The sequence below is a fragment of the Pogona vitticeps genome, chromosome 4 (assembly GCF_051106095.1).
Source record: "Pogona vitticeps strain Pit_001003342236 chromosome 4, PviZW2.1, whole genome shotgun sequence".
Classification (NCBI taxonomy): domain Eukaryota; kingdom Metazoa; phylum Chordata; class Lepidosauria; order Squamata; family Agamidae; genus Pogona; species Pogona vitticeps.
The window spans coordinates 26,771,187-26,792,700 of record NC_135786.1 but is presented as its reverse complement, the minus strand read 5'-3'; the positions used below and the strand labels follow the sequence as shown (position 1 = coordinate 26,792,700).

Here is a 21,514-nt window from a genome sequence, read left to right as displayed (position 1 = left end):
CAGCCTGTAGTGAGCCCAGGTGCTTCCAGCATGTAATAAGAAATTGATTCACTAGCACAATCTTCATTTCATCCTGCTGATACTAAAAAAGCTAAGCCCAGAATGGCATAGAAGAAATAAATGAAAAGAAAGCAGTCTGCTTCTGACAAGACGGACGTTCTGAGAGTGGGTGACCCCGTGGCTGGCGGCCTGAGTGACTCTCTCACATTTGGGAGGGGGTGACCCTGGCCGTGAAGAGTGGGGTCCGCAGCCTGGGGGTACATCTGGACCCAACACTCACCATGGAAACTCAGGTGGCGTCGGTAGTCCGCACCGCCTTTTTCTACCTATGGCGGATTGCCCGGCTGCGGCCCTATCTCGACATGGGTGCGCTCACTACCTTGGTGCAAGCGCTTGTAATCTCAAGATTAGACCACTGTAGCGTGCTCTACGTGGGTCTGCCTTTGAGGCTGATGCGGAAACTTCAAGTGGTGCAGAATGCAGGGGCCAGACTCCTCAGTGGAGTGAGAAAATACCAGCGTATTTCCCCCACGCTGGCCATGCTGCACTGGCTGCGAATTTGTTTCCACATCGACTTTAAAGTTCTAATGCTCACTTATGAGGTCCTAAACAGTTCAGGACCTCAATATTTGGTGGAACGCCTACTCCCACCAAGATCTACCCGTGTCACTCGTGCGAGCCAGGAGGTTAGGCTGAGGAGCCTGACGCCAAGAGAGGCCCGGAAAGAAAAGACATGAAACTGGGCCTTCTCGGCAGTGGCTCCTCGCCTTTGGAATAATCTCCCTCCTGAGAGTCATGCGGCCCCCACTCTGGGCACTTTTAAAAGTAAATTAAGAACATAGCTATACATTCAGGCCTTCCCTCCAGCTAACACCTGATTTTTCTCTTTGTTCTTCCATTTTTTTACTCTATTTTTGTATTGTGTATGTTATAATATGATCTATGTAATTCTTTGTATTATTTTATTGTTTATATTCACTGGAAGCCGCCTAGAGTGGTCTTTTAAGCCAGATGGGCGGGGTATAAATCAATCGATCAAACAAACAAACAAACAAACAAATAAATAAATAAATTAAAAAGAAAGAAAAAATACCCATCCAGTCACCCATATCTGCCTCTTTGTTTCTCTATGGACAAAATACAAGGTGGCTTTTTAAACATGTGAAAAGGCATGTGGGACCATTTTCATTCAAGATTTGTTCTCAATGTAAAGCTAATATATCTGTGCATTACACAGACAGTCTCACACAGAGATGCTTTGATAAGTGCATCTCCTAAAGAAGTTTGAGTTCTAGGATCCACATACACCTACCCCCCAGACCATAAAGATCTGATCCTGCACCATCTCTGCACCCCTTGGATATTTTTTTTATTTACAAAAGGTCCCCCTGCCCTCTAGTGGCTGTGAGGAAATATTGCCATGTTTTTGGCAGGTTCTGACCTCTTGTGGGCTTAGAAGAAACCTCCCCCCCCCAATGGATAGTGACATTTGGTTTTGAGACAGAGCACATGTTGAGCTAAAATGACTTTGGGAGGGAGAAAAATGCAGTGTCTAGAAGGACTGAAGAGGATTTTTGAGGATTTTTTTTTAATATTAGGAGTGCTTAGGGGACCAAGAGATGCATTTTGCCCATCCTGTTTTGAATGATCAGAGAAAATGAGAATTAACATAACATAATGGTATGAACTTTGAGTTGGAATGTACCAGCTTCAGATCTTAGATTGATAGTATGCTGTTTAAGGTGCCTGTTGGTAACACTGTTCGGTGCCCTACTGGGTATTAATACACATCAAGAGCACTCACAGACGTTGCTGCAGTTAATTGACATGTTACCAGTCACACCTTGCTGAACACCTTATCAATTAGCTATGGAAAGTTCTATGATTGCTCTTGAAACCTCGTAACATTTTGGCCAATGGTTGTTGTAGGTTTTTCAGGCTGTTTGGCCGTGTTCCGAAGGTTTTTCTTCCTAACGTTTCGCCAGTCTCTATGGCTGGCATTTTCAGAGGACAGGAGTTAGAACTCTGTGTTCTGGTGTAGCGTGTGGGATAGTTGAGTATTTGTAGCTGTGGGATCAGCTTTTTGTCCTTTTCAGGAGATTGGGAGATTATGATGATCAGAGTGTTTTTTGTTATGGGTGTATTGTTGTGATAAGGGGGGGAGATGGTCTGTCACTGTGATTGATGGGTGTCGTTAGCTAGTCTTTTGTGTGCAGTGATCACCGGCCCTTGTGGCTGGGTAGATTTGTTGACCTTTTGCAAAAAACACCCTGATCGCGGCTGAAAAACCTACCACAACTATCGAATCCTGGCCGTGAAAACCTTCGAGAATACATTTTGGCCAATGTTTATGCATTTTTATCACATTTGTATTTCACACATTCTCCAAAAAGCAACTTAGTTTGAATTTTCCTACTACAGATTTCTAATGACCCTTAAGTATCCCATCCATTGAACTTCATGGCTGAGGACAAATTTAAACCCAAGTCATTGCCCCCAAGTTCAATACCATATTTTATTATTTGCTCTCTCTCTCTCTCTCTCTCTCTCTCTCTCTCTCTCTCTCTCTCTCTCTCTCTCTCTCTCTCTCTCTCTGAAATAAGATGATAATAATGCTAACCTATCTTTCAGTATTCTAGTAAAGTTTACAAAACAATGGTTGCATTAAATGAGCTTAGGAAAACCAACCCGCCTCATGAAGTTCAAAATAAGGGCTGGGTGATATTATTAGAAAACTAAAATACACTAAAACTAGCCTCAAAACATGAGCTTTGGAGTTCTCAGGACTTTTCATTGGGTTTGGCTTTCACATAACTTAAAGCCAATTGACTGCCACTTCTCATGCCAGAAAAGTCCTAAAAATCATTGAGGTCAGTAACTGGAGCCAAAGGACATGAAATTAAGCTACAGTTCTAAGATGGACACTGCAGAATTGAAGAACCAGTTTCAGGTGCAATGTTGTCAGGAGAAATAAGACCAGTTGTCTTTCTCCACCTCTGTGAACAAACGAGTTGTCAGTCACTCATTGTGGAAAGTCCTGAAGATGCTAATATCACCTTTTAAAAATATTGTAGAGGTCCAATGAAGAGACTCTTCAGATTGCATGTCTGTTTTCGTTTTGTTCTGCCTTGTGAAAGTTTGATTGTCTTCTTCATTGTGCTTGCAGGAACTTTGGGCTACCAACCTTTCCCTGGTTCAAGATTTTATGTTCAACTTCCTGAAGGACCCATTAAGGGAGATTGAAGAGCCTTATTTTTCCTTGGATGAGGTAAGCCTCCCAAGAGTTTACAGATGGTCGGCAGGGGGAAGGAAGAGTAAGAAGGAACTTTACACCTACAGCTGGCCCCGGATGCTTTATAAGATTCCCTGTTCTTTGAAGGCTGTCTGCAGGTCGTGTTGGGGCCAATTAACAGATGCCTTTCTCTTTCTTGATCTTGCCATTTCTGTGCTGCTCCTGGGCAATCAGTGGTGTTTTAGTGCTGACTAGAGATAGGGATATTCGTATACGAATACCCCCACACGGGTAGCAATAACGAGGGCCCAGCCCCCTAGAGCCAGACCGTCCACTCACCTTCCGCTGTTGCTGCGATCCTTTTCTATTGCTCCCGAGCTCGCAATTGGCTCGCCACTCCTGGGAGGAGGTGGGATGACAAGACTCTGCCAGGTCAAAGAGTGGCTCGCCGATCGCAAGCTCCAGAGTGATAGGAAGGATCACGGAGCTTGTGGCAGGGGCAAAATTGTGACGGGACCATCCGGCCCCATGGGCCTGGACCCTCGTTATCGCCACCTGTGCGGGGGTATATCTCTAGTCCTGACTCCTTTAGTTCCCTATGCTAAACTGTACAGGTGGACCAATAATAATCTTCAGAACGGCTGATTGGGAGGTAGCTATCATGCTTGCCCCACACTGTAGCACAGCCCTTGTAGCTCTTCACCATTATTGGATTGCATCTGTAGTTGTCCCTAGCCAATGGTAGGGCATAATGGCAATTGCAGTCCAGCAGCACCAACACTTTCCCCATCCCTGCTACAGGGAGTAATGAGATAGGACCATTGAATTAATGGAACTTACAAAGGAGTTGACTCGCGTAATCCCCATTGACAGCAAGGCCTCTAGTGCAATTTATTAATGCTAAGCAGCAGGATTTTGGCTACTACAAGTTGCACACTGAGTTGCGCAACTCAATTTGCCATAGATCTTACCTATATCGATTTCTTCACTTAGTCAGTTTGCCCTTTGCATAATTGTACAGCAGAATTTTGACCATTGGCGTTTCTCTAATGAAAGAAATTTCTCCATTGGCTCACAGCTGCCTTCCTTAAAAATTATACAACTAATGAGATTTTTATAACAGGACTAAAATGGCACCACCATAAATCGTCAAAACCAATTTCACCAATTTGGTGAAGTAATGGGCAAAATGGTGGTTCAGACCAGCAAGGGCAGAAATTGTCGTGCAGTTAAAGCCTGTGGATGTTTACTCTGAATTCATTGCTATGTTCAGTGCAAGCTTATATCCTACTGCATTTAGGCTTTTAGCCCAAAATTCTTAAGGATGCTTTACTGTCATTTTATACTTTGTGTCATTGTTTTGTGCCACTGCCTCCTGTTGACGTACAGTGGTGCCTCGCTTTACGATTGCCCCACATTACGCCGAATCCTCTTTACGACGATCTTTTTGCAATCGCAATTGCGATGGTCTAAATAGGGGAATTTCGCTTTGCAGTAATTGGTTCCCTGCTTCGGGAACCGATTCTTCGCAAGATGATGATTTTTCAACAGCTGATCGGTGGTTTCAGAATGGCCGCCGGGTAAATAAAATGGCTTCCCGCTGTGTTTAGGGATGAATTCCTCGCTGTACAGGCAGCGAAAATGGCCACCATATGGAGGATCTTCGCTGGACGGTGAGTTTTAAGCCCATTGGAACACATTGAAAGGTTTTCAGTGCATTTCAATGGGCTTTTTATTTTCACTTCACAATGTTTTCACTTAACGGCGATTTTCCTGGAACGGATTATCGCCGTTAAGCGAGGCACCACTGTACAAATGTTTTAAATGAATTAAAACAAATAGTCTTAAAAAGTTTGAACCGTGTTTACACTTCGTTTCCTTCTTCCTTGTTTCTTCTTTCTGGGAAGTTTCTCACCTTCCTCTTTTCCAAAGAGAACAGCATCTGGAACTCGGATCTTGATGTTGTACGTCCTGAGGACATGAACAATCCCTTGTCCCACTACTGGATCTCCTCTTCACATAATACGTAAGCGAAAAGACAGGGCTTGTATTGTCAGACTTTTCTGATCCCCCCCCCCGTTGTGTTCTGCTATTGAAATCAGGGCTGGAATGAGAAGTTAGATCTGAAGTTTACTTGTACAGTCAGATCAGCATTGAGAAAGCAACAAAGCAGGGGAGATGCATTAATGCCTTCCTTTACATTGTTTTTTCCTTGTTAACAAAGGCATCAGGGGAGGAGATATTTGACTGGGACCGCAATGGGCTCCTAACCTTGTGTCCATATCTTGGCCCCAGTCCTAAAGCTGCTAGCAACTGCTTAGAGTGAAGAACATTTTGCACCATCTTCCGTGCATCTCACAGAGATGTCAGAGGAGGCGATCTAGATGGGGGCCACAGGACAAAGAAGACTTAAGACTTTTGTTCTCCTGCCTACCCTGCAGTGTCATGAAGAAGTAGCCAGTTTTCTCCCCACCTACGAACAGCTGTATGATGCGTCTGCAGTCACAACAACCAAAAATTGGACATGTTATATTTTTTTGGACCACAATGCTAAGAATCCCAAAGCCAGCATAGCTATAAAAGTAACTTTCTCAATCTTAGCAGCATCCCATTATTTGAGAGCCACAAAAATGTGTATTCCTGATCTACTGGTGCATGCATTGTTGACTTGTAGAAACAGGGCAGAAGTACCCAGATCATGTGTAGGCTGAATCTACTATTCACACAACCTGTGGCAAAATACTACACTGGCTTGGCTTCTAAAGCTTCTTTGCTGCATGTTCCATTTGTCCTCCCATCAAAATGCACAATAAGTCAGTCTTCTGTGCTCTCTGCCTGGAACAGCAGAACAGACACTGAGTTGTCCAGTGTACAAAGGAGATTGTCAGCAAATTATCATTTGGTTTGAAGCCACTAATTACTAAATCACCATGATTATATACAAGTAGACACACTTGCATAAGAAAGAAAAAAACATTTAATATTTAAAGAAAAAAGAGAGAGAAAAGTAAAGCTTAACTGCAGAACTTAGCTTTTTGTAATAACTAGCTTGCAGAATATGAAAAACAGGATGCTATAATCATGAATGTGCACCATTTGCATTACTTTTTGAATCTTGCAGTTGCATTACTTCTTTGTAAAAATATCCAATGGGGAAACATTTTTGAAAACAAAGAAGATTTGAAAACAGAAATGATTTGTTGCAGTATTCATGACAGATTCTCCCTTGGTGATGTGTTTCTTATGATAGGTATCTAACAGGAGATCAGTTCTCAAGTGAGTCCTCCTTGGAAGCTTATGCCCGTTGCCTGCGCATGGGATGTCGCTGTATTGAGCGTGAGTTCGGATCTCTTATCTTTCCTGAACCCCAGAGCTGGGGGAAATACATCCTCTTTCTTTAGAAGTGCTTTCATATTAGGAAGAAGCCCACAACTTTGTTTTCGAAAACACACACTTTATAAGCAGAAGGTCCAGTCTGTGGCATTTTCAGTGGATGTAAAACATCTCTACCTGGCATGTTGTACAGCCACTGCAAGAATCCAGAACAGCCATTGGAGGACAGCTCTAGCCAAAATGGCTTGCAGTCAGGGATTATAGGAACAGGAGATCAAAACATTTGGAGAAGGCCAACTTGGAAAGGCTGAAGCAAACTGTGCTGGGCTTAGATGGACAAATAGTCTGAAAAGTAGCCTCCTGGTTCCATGATAGTTTCATTGAATGCCGTTAGCTTGTGGCTTTGGAAAAAATGGACTCATTTTGTGACCTGATGCTAATAGCCTTAGCAATGCAAAGTACAAGGGACGTGGCACTGCGGGTTAAACCGCAGAAGCCTCTGTGCTATAAGGTCAGAAGGCCAGCCGTCGTAAGATCAAGTCCTCGTGACGGAGTGCGCTCCCGTCACTTGTCCCAGCTCCTGCCAATCTAGCAGTTCGAAAGCATGTAAAATGCAAGTAGATAAATAGGTACCACATCAGTGGGAAGGTAACAGCATTCTGTGTCTAGTCGCGCTGTCCATGTGACCACGGAAACTGTCTTCGGGCAAACGCTGGCTTTACAGCTTGGAAATGGGAATGAGCACTGCCCCCTAGAAGTCGGACAGGATTAGACTAAATGTTCAAGGGGAACCTTTAACTTTGATGCAAAGTACGCTATGTTGTACATTGTAGAACTGCTTTCAGATGCCTTTCTCATGGACCCAGTTGCAACTCTATGATTCCACGGATTTCCTGGGCCAATGTCCCACCTGCTTTATGTTCTTCATGCTTCAGTGGGTTTTGATTTAGATGTCTGTTTTCTCTTAATATGCTTTCTTCCAAGTTGACTGCTGGGATGGACCTGATGGCATGCCAGTAATTTATCATGGACACACATTAACAACCAAAATCAAGTTTTCTGATGTCCTAGCCACCATCAAGGAACATGCTTTTGTGACTTCTGAGTAAGTGAAATGAGGATTGCAACAGCCTGTCCTTTAAGAATTTACCTTGTGGACTCTCGGATATTTGAACTGTAGGGAACCCAATCTCTATATGTGTGAATTCTATTATCTATCCTTGTCACTAACCATATGTGCTTACTCAGGTTTGTTTGAGTGTAGAGCTGGGTTTGGGGTACGTGAACCACCATCAAAGTGTTGTTGCTTAGGATGATGAATTGTCAAAGAAGTTGCCAGTATACTTCTCTGGCCTCTTTGAATAAATCCTAAGATCGAGAGAAAAACAGTATAATTCATTGTGCATTTAACTGTTTTATACCTTGGTCTTTTTTAAAAAAATCAGAATTCAAAATGAAATCAAGACAACTAGCATTCTATAAATTAAACAGATAATACAAACTGAGCAAATCTGCATGATTCATCTTACTTTGCATATGTGGGCTTTCTTTTTTAGTATGTTACACAACATGCTTTTCTAATAATAAAGGTGTCATAAGACTTAGGCAGAAGACAGACACACTCCTTCCAGCTCGCAGACGGCTTTTCTTGCAACACCTCTGATATAAAATAGCATTGAGAAATTTCATCAGGCTGTACTCATTTAACTGTTCCCCCACAATACACAGAACTATGAGGACTAGCAGAGGTTTTCCCCCCACAAAAGCTGGGATTCTCAGAAGGCTGAATTCTGCATGTACTACATTGTTCTGTGTTTTCTCTGTACTTGGATAGAATCACAGCTAACATAGTGCTCTGAGCATGCCCCAGAGAAAAAAAGTATCCTGAATTGTTATACTCTCATAAGATTCAAGTATCTCAATGTGCTGAAGACTTCAGTTTTTGCTTCAGAATGATGTTAAAAGAAATGTGCAGAACTGGCAGAATTTAAAATGCAGGAAAGAGAGAGTGGTTTTCTCAGGGTGAGTTAGATGAGAGATAGTACAGAACTACAGTGGTGCCTCGCAAGACGATGTTAATTCGTTCCGTGAAAATCGCTGTCTTACGAAAACATCGTCTTGCGAAACGAAAAAGCCCATTGAAATGCATTGAAACCGGTTCAATGCGTTCCAATGGGCTGAAAACTCACCATCCAGCGAAGATCCTCCAAAAGGGTGGCCATTTTCGCTGCCTGTAAAGCGGGGAGTCCGTCCCTAAACACAGCAGGGAGCCATTTTAATTACCCGGTAGCCATTTTGAAACCGCCGATCAGCTGTTAAAAAACACATCGTTTTGTGAAGAATCGGTTCCCGAAGCAGGGAACCAATAATCGCAAAGCGAAAAAACCCTATTTAAACCATCGTTTTACAATCGCAAAAACGTTGTGAAGCGGTTTCGTCATTTGAGGCAATTGTTTAGTGAGGCACCACTGTACAATGGGCACTGTAGTTTATTTATTTTATTTATTTAAAATAATTTTACTTCGACTTTCTCCTTAAAAAAGGACCCAAGGCAGCTTACACCATTGAAAGACAATATTAAATCTAAAGAAATACGTATCCAAATATTTAAAAGGAGCAAGCAAATACCACTTTGAGATATGATAAACACAAGAAGTACTAAAGACTCGGTCAGAGTAGTAATCCATAACTATCCATCTAAAATTCATGTAGCCAGTCACTGAGAGAAAGCTTGCTTGGATAAAGATCTTCATCTGCTTGTGGAAGGACAGCAAAAATAGGGCCAGCCTAACCTCCTGTGGGAGGGAGTTCCAAAGTCTGGGGACAGCAACAGAGAAAACCCTGTCCTGTGTCCCTATCAGACACACAAGTGAAGGTGGTGGGATGAGAGAAAGGCCTCTCTTGATGATCTTAACACCCAAGCCAGCTCATAATAGGACACATGGTCTTTGAGATAGTTTGGACTCAGGCCGTCTAGGGCTTTATAAGTTAAAATCAGCACTTTGAATTGTGCCCAGAAACTGATCAGCAGCCAGTGGAGCCACTGGGGGGTGGGGTGGGAGAGTTATATGATCCCTGTAACCAGCCCCAGTCAGCAATCTGGCTGCCACATTTTGGACCCTCTGAAGTTTTCTTATACTCTAAAGCAGTGGTCCCCAACCTTGGGCCTCCAGATGTTCTTGGACTACAATTCCCAGAAGCCTTCACCGCCACCTCTGCTGGCCAGGATTTCTGGGAGTTGAAGTCCAAGAACATCTGGAGGCCCAAGGTTGGGGACCACTGCTCTAAAGTTTCCATTGGCAGCTGCACATAGTGTGTTGCAGTAGTCCTGTCGGGAAGTAACTAGGGTGTGTGTCACAGTGGCCAGATCAGATCTCTGATTGTTACAAGCAGGGAATTCAAGTTTGGCTTGTGGGAAACAGGTATGTTTTTGTTTACCTTTCAGCTATCCTGTTATCCTTTCCATCGAAGATCACTGCAGCATAGCTCAACAGAGGAACATGGCTCAGAACTTTAAGAAAGTCTTTGGTGACATGTTGCTGACCAAACCAGTAGATATCTCTGCTGATGGGCTGCCCTCCCCGAACCAGCTGAAGAGGAAGATCCTCATAAAGGCTAGTCCCTTTTGTAGGGGCTTTGAAGAATGATAGCTTCAATTCAAATGGGGATTGGATTCTATGATGCTTAGTTTCTGTAAGATAGTTTTGGCACTGCAACTTCTAATCTCTTGACTTTGCCCACAAATTGTCTAGGATTAGTTATATCTGGTTTGTACAACAATTTACCCACCTGAACAAGGATGGTGTTAATCCTCATTTTTGTTAAGGGACAAGCCGGTCGCTGATATCGTTAATAAGCAGTCTTGCTTTTGATGGTTGTAGGTTTTTTGGGTTGTTTGGCTGTGTTGCGGAGATGGCCTGAAAAACCTACAATGACCATCGGATGCCGGCCATGAAAGCCTTCGAGAACACAGCCTTGCTTTCGTTAACGAGAGTCACTTATAAACAAGTAGTATGCATTTATACTTTCACCAAAGCCTGACAGACTTGTGAGCTCAAAAACGTCCTCTCTACATATGATTTTTTTCCTGATGATTATTAGTTTGCTGCCGTGACAAAAGATTTTCAGAAGTTTTCAGAGATTTTGAATTTTTGGATGGCAACATCACAAAAAGGAGCAAGGCACCTGTGTGGCTCTACACTCAATTTCGGAGCACAACGCCAACAATCCATCTCCACTGGCTCTGCTGGCTTAAGCTGGAGCTTGGAAATTTTGCTGTTTTGAACGTCCGTTCCCAAAATGCCCCGGCCACCATCATGATTGGCCTCGCTACCTGGAGAATTCTGTGAGTTGCAGTCAAAAAAATAACCCATTACTGGAGCTGTAATCACATGAGCGTTTTGACACATAATGCAAGTGGATCTTTGATTTTGAGAAATCAGGCCTGCTGAAATCCCAAACACCAACCACAATAGGCTCTGTACAAATTGCTTCAGCCATGAACATTGCCCCATGGCTGGATTGCCTCAAGATCACCTTGGCATTTTCTGTAGCTGACAGATGATGGGCATCAAATGATACAAGAAACCAGCTTTGCAATTAGAAACTCTGCTTCCCTAACATCTACCATGAGGCTTCCATAACTCTACAAGTTGGAAATGTTGTCTGTTGGTTGGTCACTGAGAGATAAGCAGTGAGCTTAATTTACAAGTTGATGTGTAAACACGGTAGCTCTGAAGTAATGCATTTCTAAAGGTATTTTTTTATGACCTAACTGCAAAGCTAATCTATAGTTTGCCGGCTGTTTCTGCATGTGGCTGCCAGGACTGACCACCAAAATTGTTCAGAATTTTTTAAAATGTAGATGAGGATAGCTCATATGTTTTCCCCACCTTTGTTCCTAAGCAAAATGCTGCCCAATGGCTAGATTCGTCCTATCCAACATTATTTACTTACCTGGTCACTAACTAGGTAAATGCGTACATGTATATAATTACCTTGAACAGGGGAAAATAATGCAAAGAACACAGAAAATACACACCATGCTCAGATCAAGGGGCGCACTTCCATTGGATCATCCCTCCCTCAGGCCCATATTCTGCAATTCTATGTGCATCCTAAAAAACTGCTCCCAGAGAGGAGGACTGGAGCAGGTTTCAGGTGTCATTGAAGGTTGCAACAGGAGGTGAAAGGGAAGGAAGTCCTAATTCTGCTAGCACTGGATGCTGAAATAGATTGTTGAACCTTCCATTGCATTTTCCTTATTTCTCCATCTTAATGAAACCTTGGGGAGGACTGTGTAGAGCCAGTCCCTGTTTTGCTCCTTTGAATTGGTACTGTAAACTATGTCAGGAGTAGAAATTAGCAACAGTCACCTCTCGCTCACCACCAGCCCTGACAAATTTTGCTAATTTCATGTTCTTCACCTCTGAAGAACTTTCAAATTCAACCAAAATTGTTCTTCAGGCAGGATTTGACAGGAAGATATCCGGGTTTAGAGTGTCAAACTCTGTTAGTGCAAAATCATTTGACTTGGTTAGCAGGGATGGCCTTTTCAAAATACTTCCCAAGATTGGATGTCCACCTCGTCTCCTTAACATCATCAGGTCCTTCCATGATGGAATGAAAGGCACTGTAGTTTTTGACGGCTCAACATCAGATCCCTTTGACATCTGAAGCGGAGTGAAACAGGGCTGTGTCCTTGCATCAACACTGTTTGGGATCTTTTTTGCTGTCATGCTGAAGCATGCCTTTGGAACTGCAACAGAAGGTGTCTATCTCCGGACTAGATCAGATGGAAAGCTCTTTAATCTCTCTAGATTGAGAGCAAAGACCAAGGTCCAACTGAAATGCATGCGGGACTTCCTCTTCGCAGATGATGCAGCCATTGTTGCCCACTCTGCTGAAGACCTCGAACAACTCATGAATCGTTTCAGCAAGGCCTGCCAAGACTTTGGACTAACAATCAGCCTGAAGAAAACACAAGTCATGGGCCAGGGTGTGGATTCACCTCCCTCTATTACCATCTCCGCACAAGAATTGGAGGTTGTTCATGACTTTGTGTACCTTGGCTCAACAATCTCTGACACCCTCTCTCTAGATGTCGAGCTGGATAAACGCATTGGGAAAGCAGCTACCATGTTCTCTAGACTCACAGAGTATGGCTCAATAAGAAGCTGACGACACATACCAAGATCCAGGTCTATAGAACATGTGTCCTGAGCACACTCCTGTACTTCAGTGAGTCCTGGACCCTTTGTGCATGGCAGGAGAGGAAGCTGAACACGTTCCATATGCGTTGCCTCCGACGGATTTTTGGTATCACCTGGCAGGACAAAGTTCCAAATAGAGTAGTCCTAGAATGAGCTGGAATTTTCAGGATGCATACATTACTGAAACAGTGACGTCTACGTTGGCTTGGGCACGTCATGAGAATGGCTGATGGTCGGATTCCAAACAATCTCCTGTATGGAGAATTAGTGCAGGGAAATCGCCCCAGAGGGAGACCACAGCTGTGATACAAGGATATATGCAAGCGGAATCTGAAAGCCTTAGGAATAGACCTTAACAGATGGGAAACTCTGACATCTGAGCATTCAGCCTGGAGGCAGGCATTGCATCACGGCCTCTCCCAATTTGAAGAGACCCTTGTCCAGCAGGCCGAGGCAAAGAGGAAGTCACAAAAGCAGCAAAACCAGGGAGCTGGACAGGGGACAGATTGGATTTGTCTTCAGTGTGGAAGAGATTGTCACTCTTGAATTTATTTTATTTATTTATTTATTTATTGGACTTATATACCGCCCCATAGCGCTACAAGCACTCTCCGGGCGGTTTACAATTTTTAATTATACAGGCTACACATTGCCCCCCCAGCAAGCTGGGTACTCATTTTACTGACCTCGGAAGGATGGAAGGCTGAGTCAACCTTGAGCCGGCTACCTGGGATTTGAACCCCAGGTCGTGAGCACAGTTTTTAGCTGCAGTACAGCGTTTTAGCCACTGTGCCACGAGGCTCCTTGGCCTCCTCAGTCACACTAGACGCTGTTCCAAGTCCTCCATACAGAGCACATTACCATAGTCTTTTGAGACTAAAGGATGCCTACTATCCAGGGTTTAGAGTGTCAAACTCTGTTAGTGCTATTGAAGTACCCTATGTACTTGTTGTCGTATAATTCTGCACCAGTGTTGGCCAGATAGGCGGGGTATGTACAAATAATGAATGAATCAATCAGTCAATGAATCAATGTGGCTGGAGAACCATTGCCCATTCTGGTGTTTTGGACTTGAACTCCCAGAAGTCCAAGCCAACACAGTCATTGCTAAAGAACTGCGGGAGCTGCAGTCCTAAAGCAGCTGGACCTTTCCCACATTTTCCACACCCCTTCCTTAGACATACCAGAAAGCTAGATTACACAACCAGTGTTGTTTTTTTGTTTGGTTTTTGTTGTTTGTTTGTTTAGAGTTGTGGTTCCCAAATATTCTTGGACTCAAACTCCCATGAGCCTTCACCACTAGCTATGCTGGCCAGGATTTCTGGGAGTTGTAGTCCAAAGACATATGTGGGCCTGAGGTTGGGAACCATTGTTTTAGAGGAACTAACATATAACCCCTCTCACTGCAGCACAAGAAACTGGCCGAAGGCAGCGCTTATGAGGAAGTGCCGTCATCTGCTGTGTATTCAGAGAATGATATCAGCAACTCAATAAAGAATGGAATTCTTTACCTGGAAGACCCAATCAATCATGTAGGTTTCTTGCAAAGCTCCTGCATCATTCCCTAATAATGTTCAGTAATGATGTAGGCATTTTGTGGTAGGGGGAGTAAGAGTGCTGTATAAAAGAACAGCTGCCATTCTACTGCATTTCTTTAAAGATGTAATTGCTGGCAAAATTTATTTAACCTTGCAAGTAAAGATACTGTTGATGGTTGAAACAGAAATATAATATAATATCACTGACATGTACTAAACTTAGCTGAAAATTTGTTTCTGTAGGTCTGAGTAGCTAATAGGGAACTGTGGCAAAAGGTTCATGGAATATGTGGATCTTTTCAGATGTATTTGAAAGTAGATATTGTGGGAGAGCAAACCAAAAACAAGGAGTAGCAAGGAAGAAAAAGTGGAGTTGTTTCAAGGAGCAAGAGATATTTGCATAGATTAGCCAAAGCTCCCTTGGAGTTTCTTGGCCATCGTGGTATCTCGCTGCCTTAAATATCTTCTACTTCAGAATTTCTGGGCCTATTGTATAGACTAGATGTGGGGACGAATATAAAAACGAATCAGGATATTCCGTTAATATCCTTGTTTTGTCAGATATTTGTTGCTTCATATTCTTGAGGTCCAGAGACCCCCAACGAATACAAAGCAATGAATATAACCCTTTTACAGTGGTGCCCCGCATTGCGAGGTTAATCCGTTCCGGATTAATCGTCGCTATGGGGAAACATCGCTATACGGAACAGAAAACACCATAGAAATGCATTAAACTTAGTTTAATGCATTCCTATGGCTCTTAAACTCACCGTTCTGCGAAGTTTCTCCATAGCGCCGCCATTTTCGCGCCCTCGGTAAGTGAGGGCAGGGCGCAAAAATGGTGCGGGCGGCCATTTTCTGCACCCGGCGGCCATTTTGGAACTGCCGATCAGCTGTTCCCCAAATGGCTGCCGGGTGCAGAAATGATCGCAATGCGATGTTTAGCCTATCTAAACATCGCAATGCGATTGCATTAGCGACTGCAAAAAACGGGTCGCTATGCGGATTCTTTGTTAAACGGTGTGCTCGTTAAGCGAGGCACCACTGTATTTTTGTCCCTTTGTCTATCCTCAGCTGTTCCTCGGGTGCATAAGCAGAGAGGGATTTTCCCTTTAAGCAATTGCCCACTATGCTGTCTTTCCAAAGACATCGGGGGTAGGGATCGTTTGAATTAGCCTTCCTCTGTCTTTCTATGCCTGGGGCGGGAATTGAAAGACAAGGCAAGTAGGACCTGAGCTATCCCCCCACCCTGCTGTCTTAGCAAAGAGAGTGGGGTTCGGGGATCACTTCTGTCCTGCTTCCCACATTTTTATACGCCATGGTGGGCACAGAAAGACAAGGGAAGTGAGACCCGAGCAATCCCCCACCTTGCTGTCTTAGTGAAGACAGAAGGGTTGGGGGATCATGTCTGTCCCTCTTCCCCTGTTTTTGAAAGACAAGGGAAGTGGGACAAAGGGGGAAGCATGATCAAAGCAATCCCCCACCCCCACTCTCTTGCAAATACAATGGGGTGAGATATTGCTTGGATTAAGCTTCTGCTGCTTCTCTATGCCCAGGTGGGCATAGAAAGAGAGGGGAAGTGGGACTAAAGCGATCCCCCACCCTGCTGCCTTTGCAAAGACAGCGAAGGTGGAAGTTTGCTTGGATCAGGCTTCTCCTGTCTTTCTATGCCTGGGCAGGCAGAGAAAGATGAGAAGTGGGACCAAAGCTATTCCCCCACCCTGCTGTCTTTGCCCGGGCATGGAAAGATGGGGAAAGCCTTGCAGAAGTGATCGCTACCCCACTGTCTTTGTAAAGACAGCCAGGGTGGGAATCGCTTGGGTCCCACTTCCCTTCTCTTTCTATTGCCCGTCCATTTTGACACTTCATCCCAGTCTCTAGTATGGGCTAAGTATACTTTCTACATTTATGGTAGCAGGACCCACTGCACAAGTTACTGAATGAGTGTTGACATCATAACCACATGTGTTGATACTGAATAATTACTCTTTTTTAAATCATTGCTGCCCAAGTGTGTAGTTCATACTTCTTAAAGATAAAGTCCTCATTTCTTCCCTTCCAATTCTTCTTTCCACATACAAAGAGTCTTGAAGTGTTTGGATTGTGAAAATAGTATTACAGTATCAATATATTTGCTGATTATGTTTCTGCAGGACTGGAACCCCCATTACTTTGTCCTGACCAGCAACAAAATCTATTATTCTGGAGAGACAACCAATGATTTGGGAAATGAGGAGGAAGAGGAGCAGAAGGAGGTATGTAAAATGAGTTGCCATCTGTTCTTATGAGGAACATAATCATATTCAGTCCTCTCAATCTTGGAAGAGTGAAAGTCTAGAAGGAACTTCCTTTTCCTGTATCAAAAGTTTGGAGGGTCTAGTGCTATCTAATAATTGCCCACTATCAAGTTGATTCCAACTTACGGTGACCCTTTTCAAGATTTTCTAGGTAGAGAATACACAGAAGTGGTTTACCATTTCCCTCTTATGGGGGTGCCTGGGACTGTGCAGTTTGCCCATGACTGCTAGAAATGTAGTGGGGAACTGAACTCCCAGCCAGTTACGTAACTAGTTATCTAAACCATTGAGCTGTCTATCCAGCCTATGCTGTCTAAGGAGGTGTTATCTAGTCTTATCCAAGCTGAATCTCTTAGGCTAGAATTGTAATAGATAGACTACAATATTCAGTTTTATCTTGTTCACCTCAGCCTGTGTTGAAACTCAAAGCTAAGATCAGGTTGAGAGTGAGTCGGACAAGACCACACTCATGCTTTCTGTTTGCAAAGACCAAGAGCCATGATACAGCTGCCTAGGCAATGAGTTTTAAACAGGGAAGTGGGTGAAGGGGAGGAATGTGGGGCTCAGCACCCAGAGAAGAGGGAGACAGAATGATATATGTGCACTCTTTTAAATAGCATTTGCATCACATATTGCATTGTAGGAGTTGCTGGCTCCCAGCCTTTGCCACTTCACAAATGTATGTGTCCGTTTATGCGGTGACATTGTGATGTGTTGAGGAAAAGTTGTTAACCACTTTGACTACTGTTGCTGTGTTGTGCTGAATTCTCAGTTTGATTGCCTGGGTTCTGAAAAGAGATTAAAAAAAGAAAAGAAAGAGCTGAATTTCAGAACATTAATAATTATAATAATTTATTGTCATTGAGCGTATATACACCATATACACATACAACAAAATTCACAAAGAACAGAGACCATAACAAAACACACACACCCTCATAACAATCCTAAAACCCAGAACCCCGCCTAAGAGCACACAGTATCCACACAGCATACAACACTACAGACCAAGTAATAGTAATACAGTCCAACAACTCATTGCTGGTGATTCTTAAGTTCCTTCTTAAGTTCAATTATAGCTCTAGGATAAAGACTGTTCAAAAAGTGTGTTGTCTGAGTTTTAATTGCTCTGTATCTTCTGCCGGAAGGCATCAGTTCAAAGAAGTTATAAGCAGGGTAGGAAGAATCTCTAAGAATATTAAATGACTTCTTTAAGCAGTGGGATGCAAAGATACTGTCCAAGGTTGGGAGCTGAAGTCCAATAATATTTTGGGCAATTTTAGTGATTCTCTGTAAAGCTTTTCTTTTCCATTTCAGAGGAGCTCCCATACCTTGAGAGGATACCATATGTTAGGACACTCTCTATGGTACTACGATAGTAGATTAGGCATCCTTCAGTCTAGAGAAACTATGGTAATGTGCTCTGAATGGAAGACTTGGAACAGTGTTTAGTGTGGCTGAGAAAACCAATTCAAGAGTGACAATCCTTTCAACACTGAAGACAAATCCAATTTGTCCCCTGTCCAGCTCCCTGATTTTGCTGCTTTCGGGACTGCCTCTGCCTCGGCCTGCTGGACAAGGGTCTCTTCAAATTGGGAGAGGCCATGATGCACCGCCTGCCTCCAGGCTGAACGCTCAGACATCAAGGTTTCCCATCTGTTGAGGTCCATTCCTAAGGCCTTCAGATCCCACTTGCAGATGTCCTTGTATTGCAGCTGTGTTCTCCCTCTGGGGCAATTTCCCTGCACTAATTCTCCATACAGGAGATCTTTTGGAATCCAACCATTAGCCATTCTCACAATATGCCTGAGCCAACTCTCAGGAAATACAGCCTCTTCTGTACCTTCTTCACCAGCATATTAGCATTTATAGACCATGAGAAATATGAAATATTTCTGAAATATAGATACATTGTATCTATAATTGTAATTGTTTGCACTGTAAGCGGATCCCTTCCACGGAAAATTTAGCTGGCAAGCCCACCTTTTGATTTCTCCCCTAGGTGAACAACAGCACTGAACTCCACTCTACTGAAAAGTGGTTCCATGGCAAGCTGGGAGCGGGACGTGACGGGCGCCACATAGCAGAGAGGCTCTTGACAGAGTATTGCATAGAGACAGGAGCCCCTGATGGCTCTTTTCTGGTACGAGAGAGTGAGACCTTTGTTGGAGACTACACCCTTTCTTTCTGGTAAGAATCCCTAGCTGTGGTCTCGTTCCCCGCAACGAGATATGTAACTGAAGTGTGCAAGTTCACAGCTGTAAGGCGTTTATTCAAGTGGTAGTTCTGCACTGTTGGGCCAAGTGTGGCCATCCAGATGCTCTTGGTGTGCAGCTCCCATCTGTCCTGCTCACCATTGCTCATGGTGAGGAGTTGCAGTCAAATAGCAGTTTGCCCCAGTGAGCTTACATCTGTTAGGGAAATTTATATATGTCATTGCACTTAATGTTGGGATAGGGAGAGAATGGCTAATAGTCTGTTGAGGAGGTGTGTGTGAATTTCTAGTAATGAGTTCTTTTTTAGCAGTTTCTGCAGTTTCCAGTATTTGGTCCCGTATGATTGTGCAGATGGTAACTTTATTGTAATCCCCAACCTTGGGCTTCCAGATGTTCCTGAACGTCAACTCCCAGAAATCCTGGCCAGCAGAGGTGGTAGTGAAGGCTTCTGGGAGTTGTAGTCCAAGAACATCTGGAGGCCCAAGGTTGGGGACCACTGGTCTAGAGGATTGGATTAATAAGTAGCTAATCAAGATAAAACAAGCAAACAAGCAGCTAACTTTCTCAGAGTTGTTCAGTGAGTTTCATTAACAAGAAAAGGAAATTTGGAATTTTGCTTTGCCTTGGCAAACATTGCCAGGGCATCTTGCTCGCTGAAACCTTTGCACACTAATCTTCTATTTGTAGCCCCTTGGACAGTCTCAGCTTCTGTTTCTAAGCTTTTAGCAGTATTTGCTAAGATGTTTTCCAGTGGTGGCGCTGCGGGCTAAACCGCAGAAGCCTGTGCTGCAGGTTCAGAAGACCAGCAGTCGTAAGATTGAATCCATGCAACAGAGTGAGCTCCCGTCGCTTTGTCCCAGCTCCTCGCCAACCTAGCAGTTCGAAAGCATGTAAAAATTCAAGTAGATAAATAGGTACCCCTGTCGGCCTCCCTCAGTAGGTCATCACACAGGACCAATGCCGTTTCTGTACCATGGCGTGGCCTGAAGCCCGACTGGAATGGATCCAGGGCATCTGTTTCATCCAGGAGCGCTTGAAGCTGATCGGCCACCACCCTCTCAACCACCTTGCTTAGGAAAGAAACATTGGCGACGGGCCTGTAGTTGCCAATTTCATCCGCCGCCAAACTTGGTTTCTTCCTAATGGGCCTAATGAGTGTCTCCTTGAGGGCAGATGGAAATCTGCCCTCAAGGAGAGACCCATTAATTATTACAGTGGCCCATTCCCTTGTTATAGGCCTGGCTGCTTTGATTAGCCAGGCCGGACAGGGGTCAAGGGAGGAGATATTTGTTCTTATTAAACACACTCACGCATACATATCCACAATTGTTTGTACCACCACATTTACTAGAGCCAGGGTAAGCAAAGTACATTTGGTAGAGTCCCCCCCTCCCAGTCCTGATGCCGTATCCCCCAATGCCTCAATCTGTTGGTCATGATTAGTTTTAGAATAAGACATACTCAGCCATCTAAAGTGGGTGTGGGCAGTGGCAAAATTACCTCCACGCCTTCTTAGAGTACAAGTAAAAAGGAAAAAATAGGGCATTGCAGATCACCCTGTGAGGTCTGGCGAGAGGCACCTGTAGCCATGAGAGCTCTAGATGTCATCCACCCTTATATATGTCAGTAAACTCTCATTATAATAGAACTGACTTCTTAATAAACAGGCATATGTCCACACTACTAATGCTTCCCCTCCCCTTCTTGCCTGCAGGCGCAATGGGAAGGTACAACATTGTCGAATACATTCCCGGCAGGATGCTGGCAGCCCCAAATTCTTCCTCACTGATAACTTGGTGTTCAACAGCCTTTACGACCTCATCACCCACTACCAGCAGGTCCCACTCAGGTGTAATGAATTTGAAATGAGGCTGACTGAGCCTGTGCCCCAAACCAACGCTCACGAGAGCAAGGAGTAAGTTGGGGACCGACAGGAGGGTCAGCTGTAGTTTTCCTGCCCATTTTGTTGCATAAGAATACTGGTAGAATTGTGAGTGTTTCTACTGGTGTCAGTTTACATGATGATGATATGGATTTAAGTGGTGATTTGTGAAAGTAGCTTAAGGTTATGTGGTTCATTATTATACTTCGATGCTGCTTTGTGATCCACTCTGAATAATTTTGGAAAGGTAGGATAAAAATATTTTGCACAAAAACATAATAAAATGAAGCACATAAAAATAAACAGTGTTTCTTAAAATATTCTCCACAATTCAGTTAACATAATTTCCCAGGGTCTTCTGATAGAGCACTCTGTAAGGCAATTTAGAGCGACTAATATTGTCTGTGTTCCCTCTGGTCCACTTGATTTGATTCTCCTCTGACAAATAATCAGTTCTAACAAAATCTGTGATTGGAGCCATTTTAAATTTCATTTTGGAAACAAAGAGAATGGAATTTGTTTAGCATTGGAAAATAACTTCTTGCAAGAATATTTAATCTAGTTGGGCCCACTTACTGCATTCTTTGAATCCCCAGCTAGAATCAAGAGGTCAGAGACCAGTATCCTCCTCTAGTGTTACATATGCATTAGCCTATTGTATTTCATGAGTGCTCTTTGGTGCTTTTGAAGCAAGCAATAAATATGGGAATATGGAACTCTGGGAAATAAGAGCCACCAGAGTTGAAAGAACAGCTTGGCCTTATCACTGCAGCGTGAAGCCTATGCTACACCGTTCCAGGAAAA

At 43.6% G+C, this 21,514-nt stretch overlaps 2 protein-coding genes across 5 annotated transcripts in view; one reads left to right on the top strand and one right to left on the bottom strand.

Annotated features, from left to right (window-relative positions):
- The window catches only part of PLCG1 (phospholipase C gamma 1), a 107,331-nt gene that overhangs the window by 65,729 nt on the left and 20,088 nt on the right, over positions 1–21,514 (top strand). For all 4 annotated transcript variants that reach the window (XM_020789225.3, XM_020789226.3, XM_020789224.3 and 1 more), the window contains exons 9-17: positions 3,167–3,268; positions 5,140–5,258; positions 6,483–6,568; positions 7,550–7,670; positions 10,011–10,179; positions 14,187–14,309; positions 16,469–16,570; positions 18,615–18,802; positions 20,543–20,743. In XM_020789225.3, coding sequence (XP_020644884.2) covers positions 3,167–3,268; positions 5,140–5,258; positions 6,483–6,568; positions 7,550–7,670; positions 10,011–10,179; positions 14,187–14,309; positions 16,469–16,570; positions 18,615–18,802; positions 20,543–20,743 — 1,211 coding nt within the window. The remainder of the gene's footprint in view (positions 1–3,166; positions 3,269–5,139; positions 5,259–6,482; positions 6,569–7,549; positions 7,671–10,010; positions 10,180–14,186; positions 14,310–16,468; positions 16,571–18,614; positions 18,803–20,542; positions 20,744–21,514) is intronic.
- The window catches only part of ZHX3 (zinc fingers and homeoboxes 3), a 90,102-nt gene continuing 85,902 nt past the window's right edge, over positions 17,315–21,514 (bottom strand). The window contains exon 3 of the transcript XR_013544756.1: positions 17,315–17,400. The gene's annotated coding sequence lies outside the window, so the exon portion shown is untranslated. The remainder of the gene's footprint in view (positions 17,401–21,514) is intronic.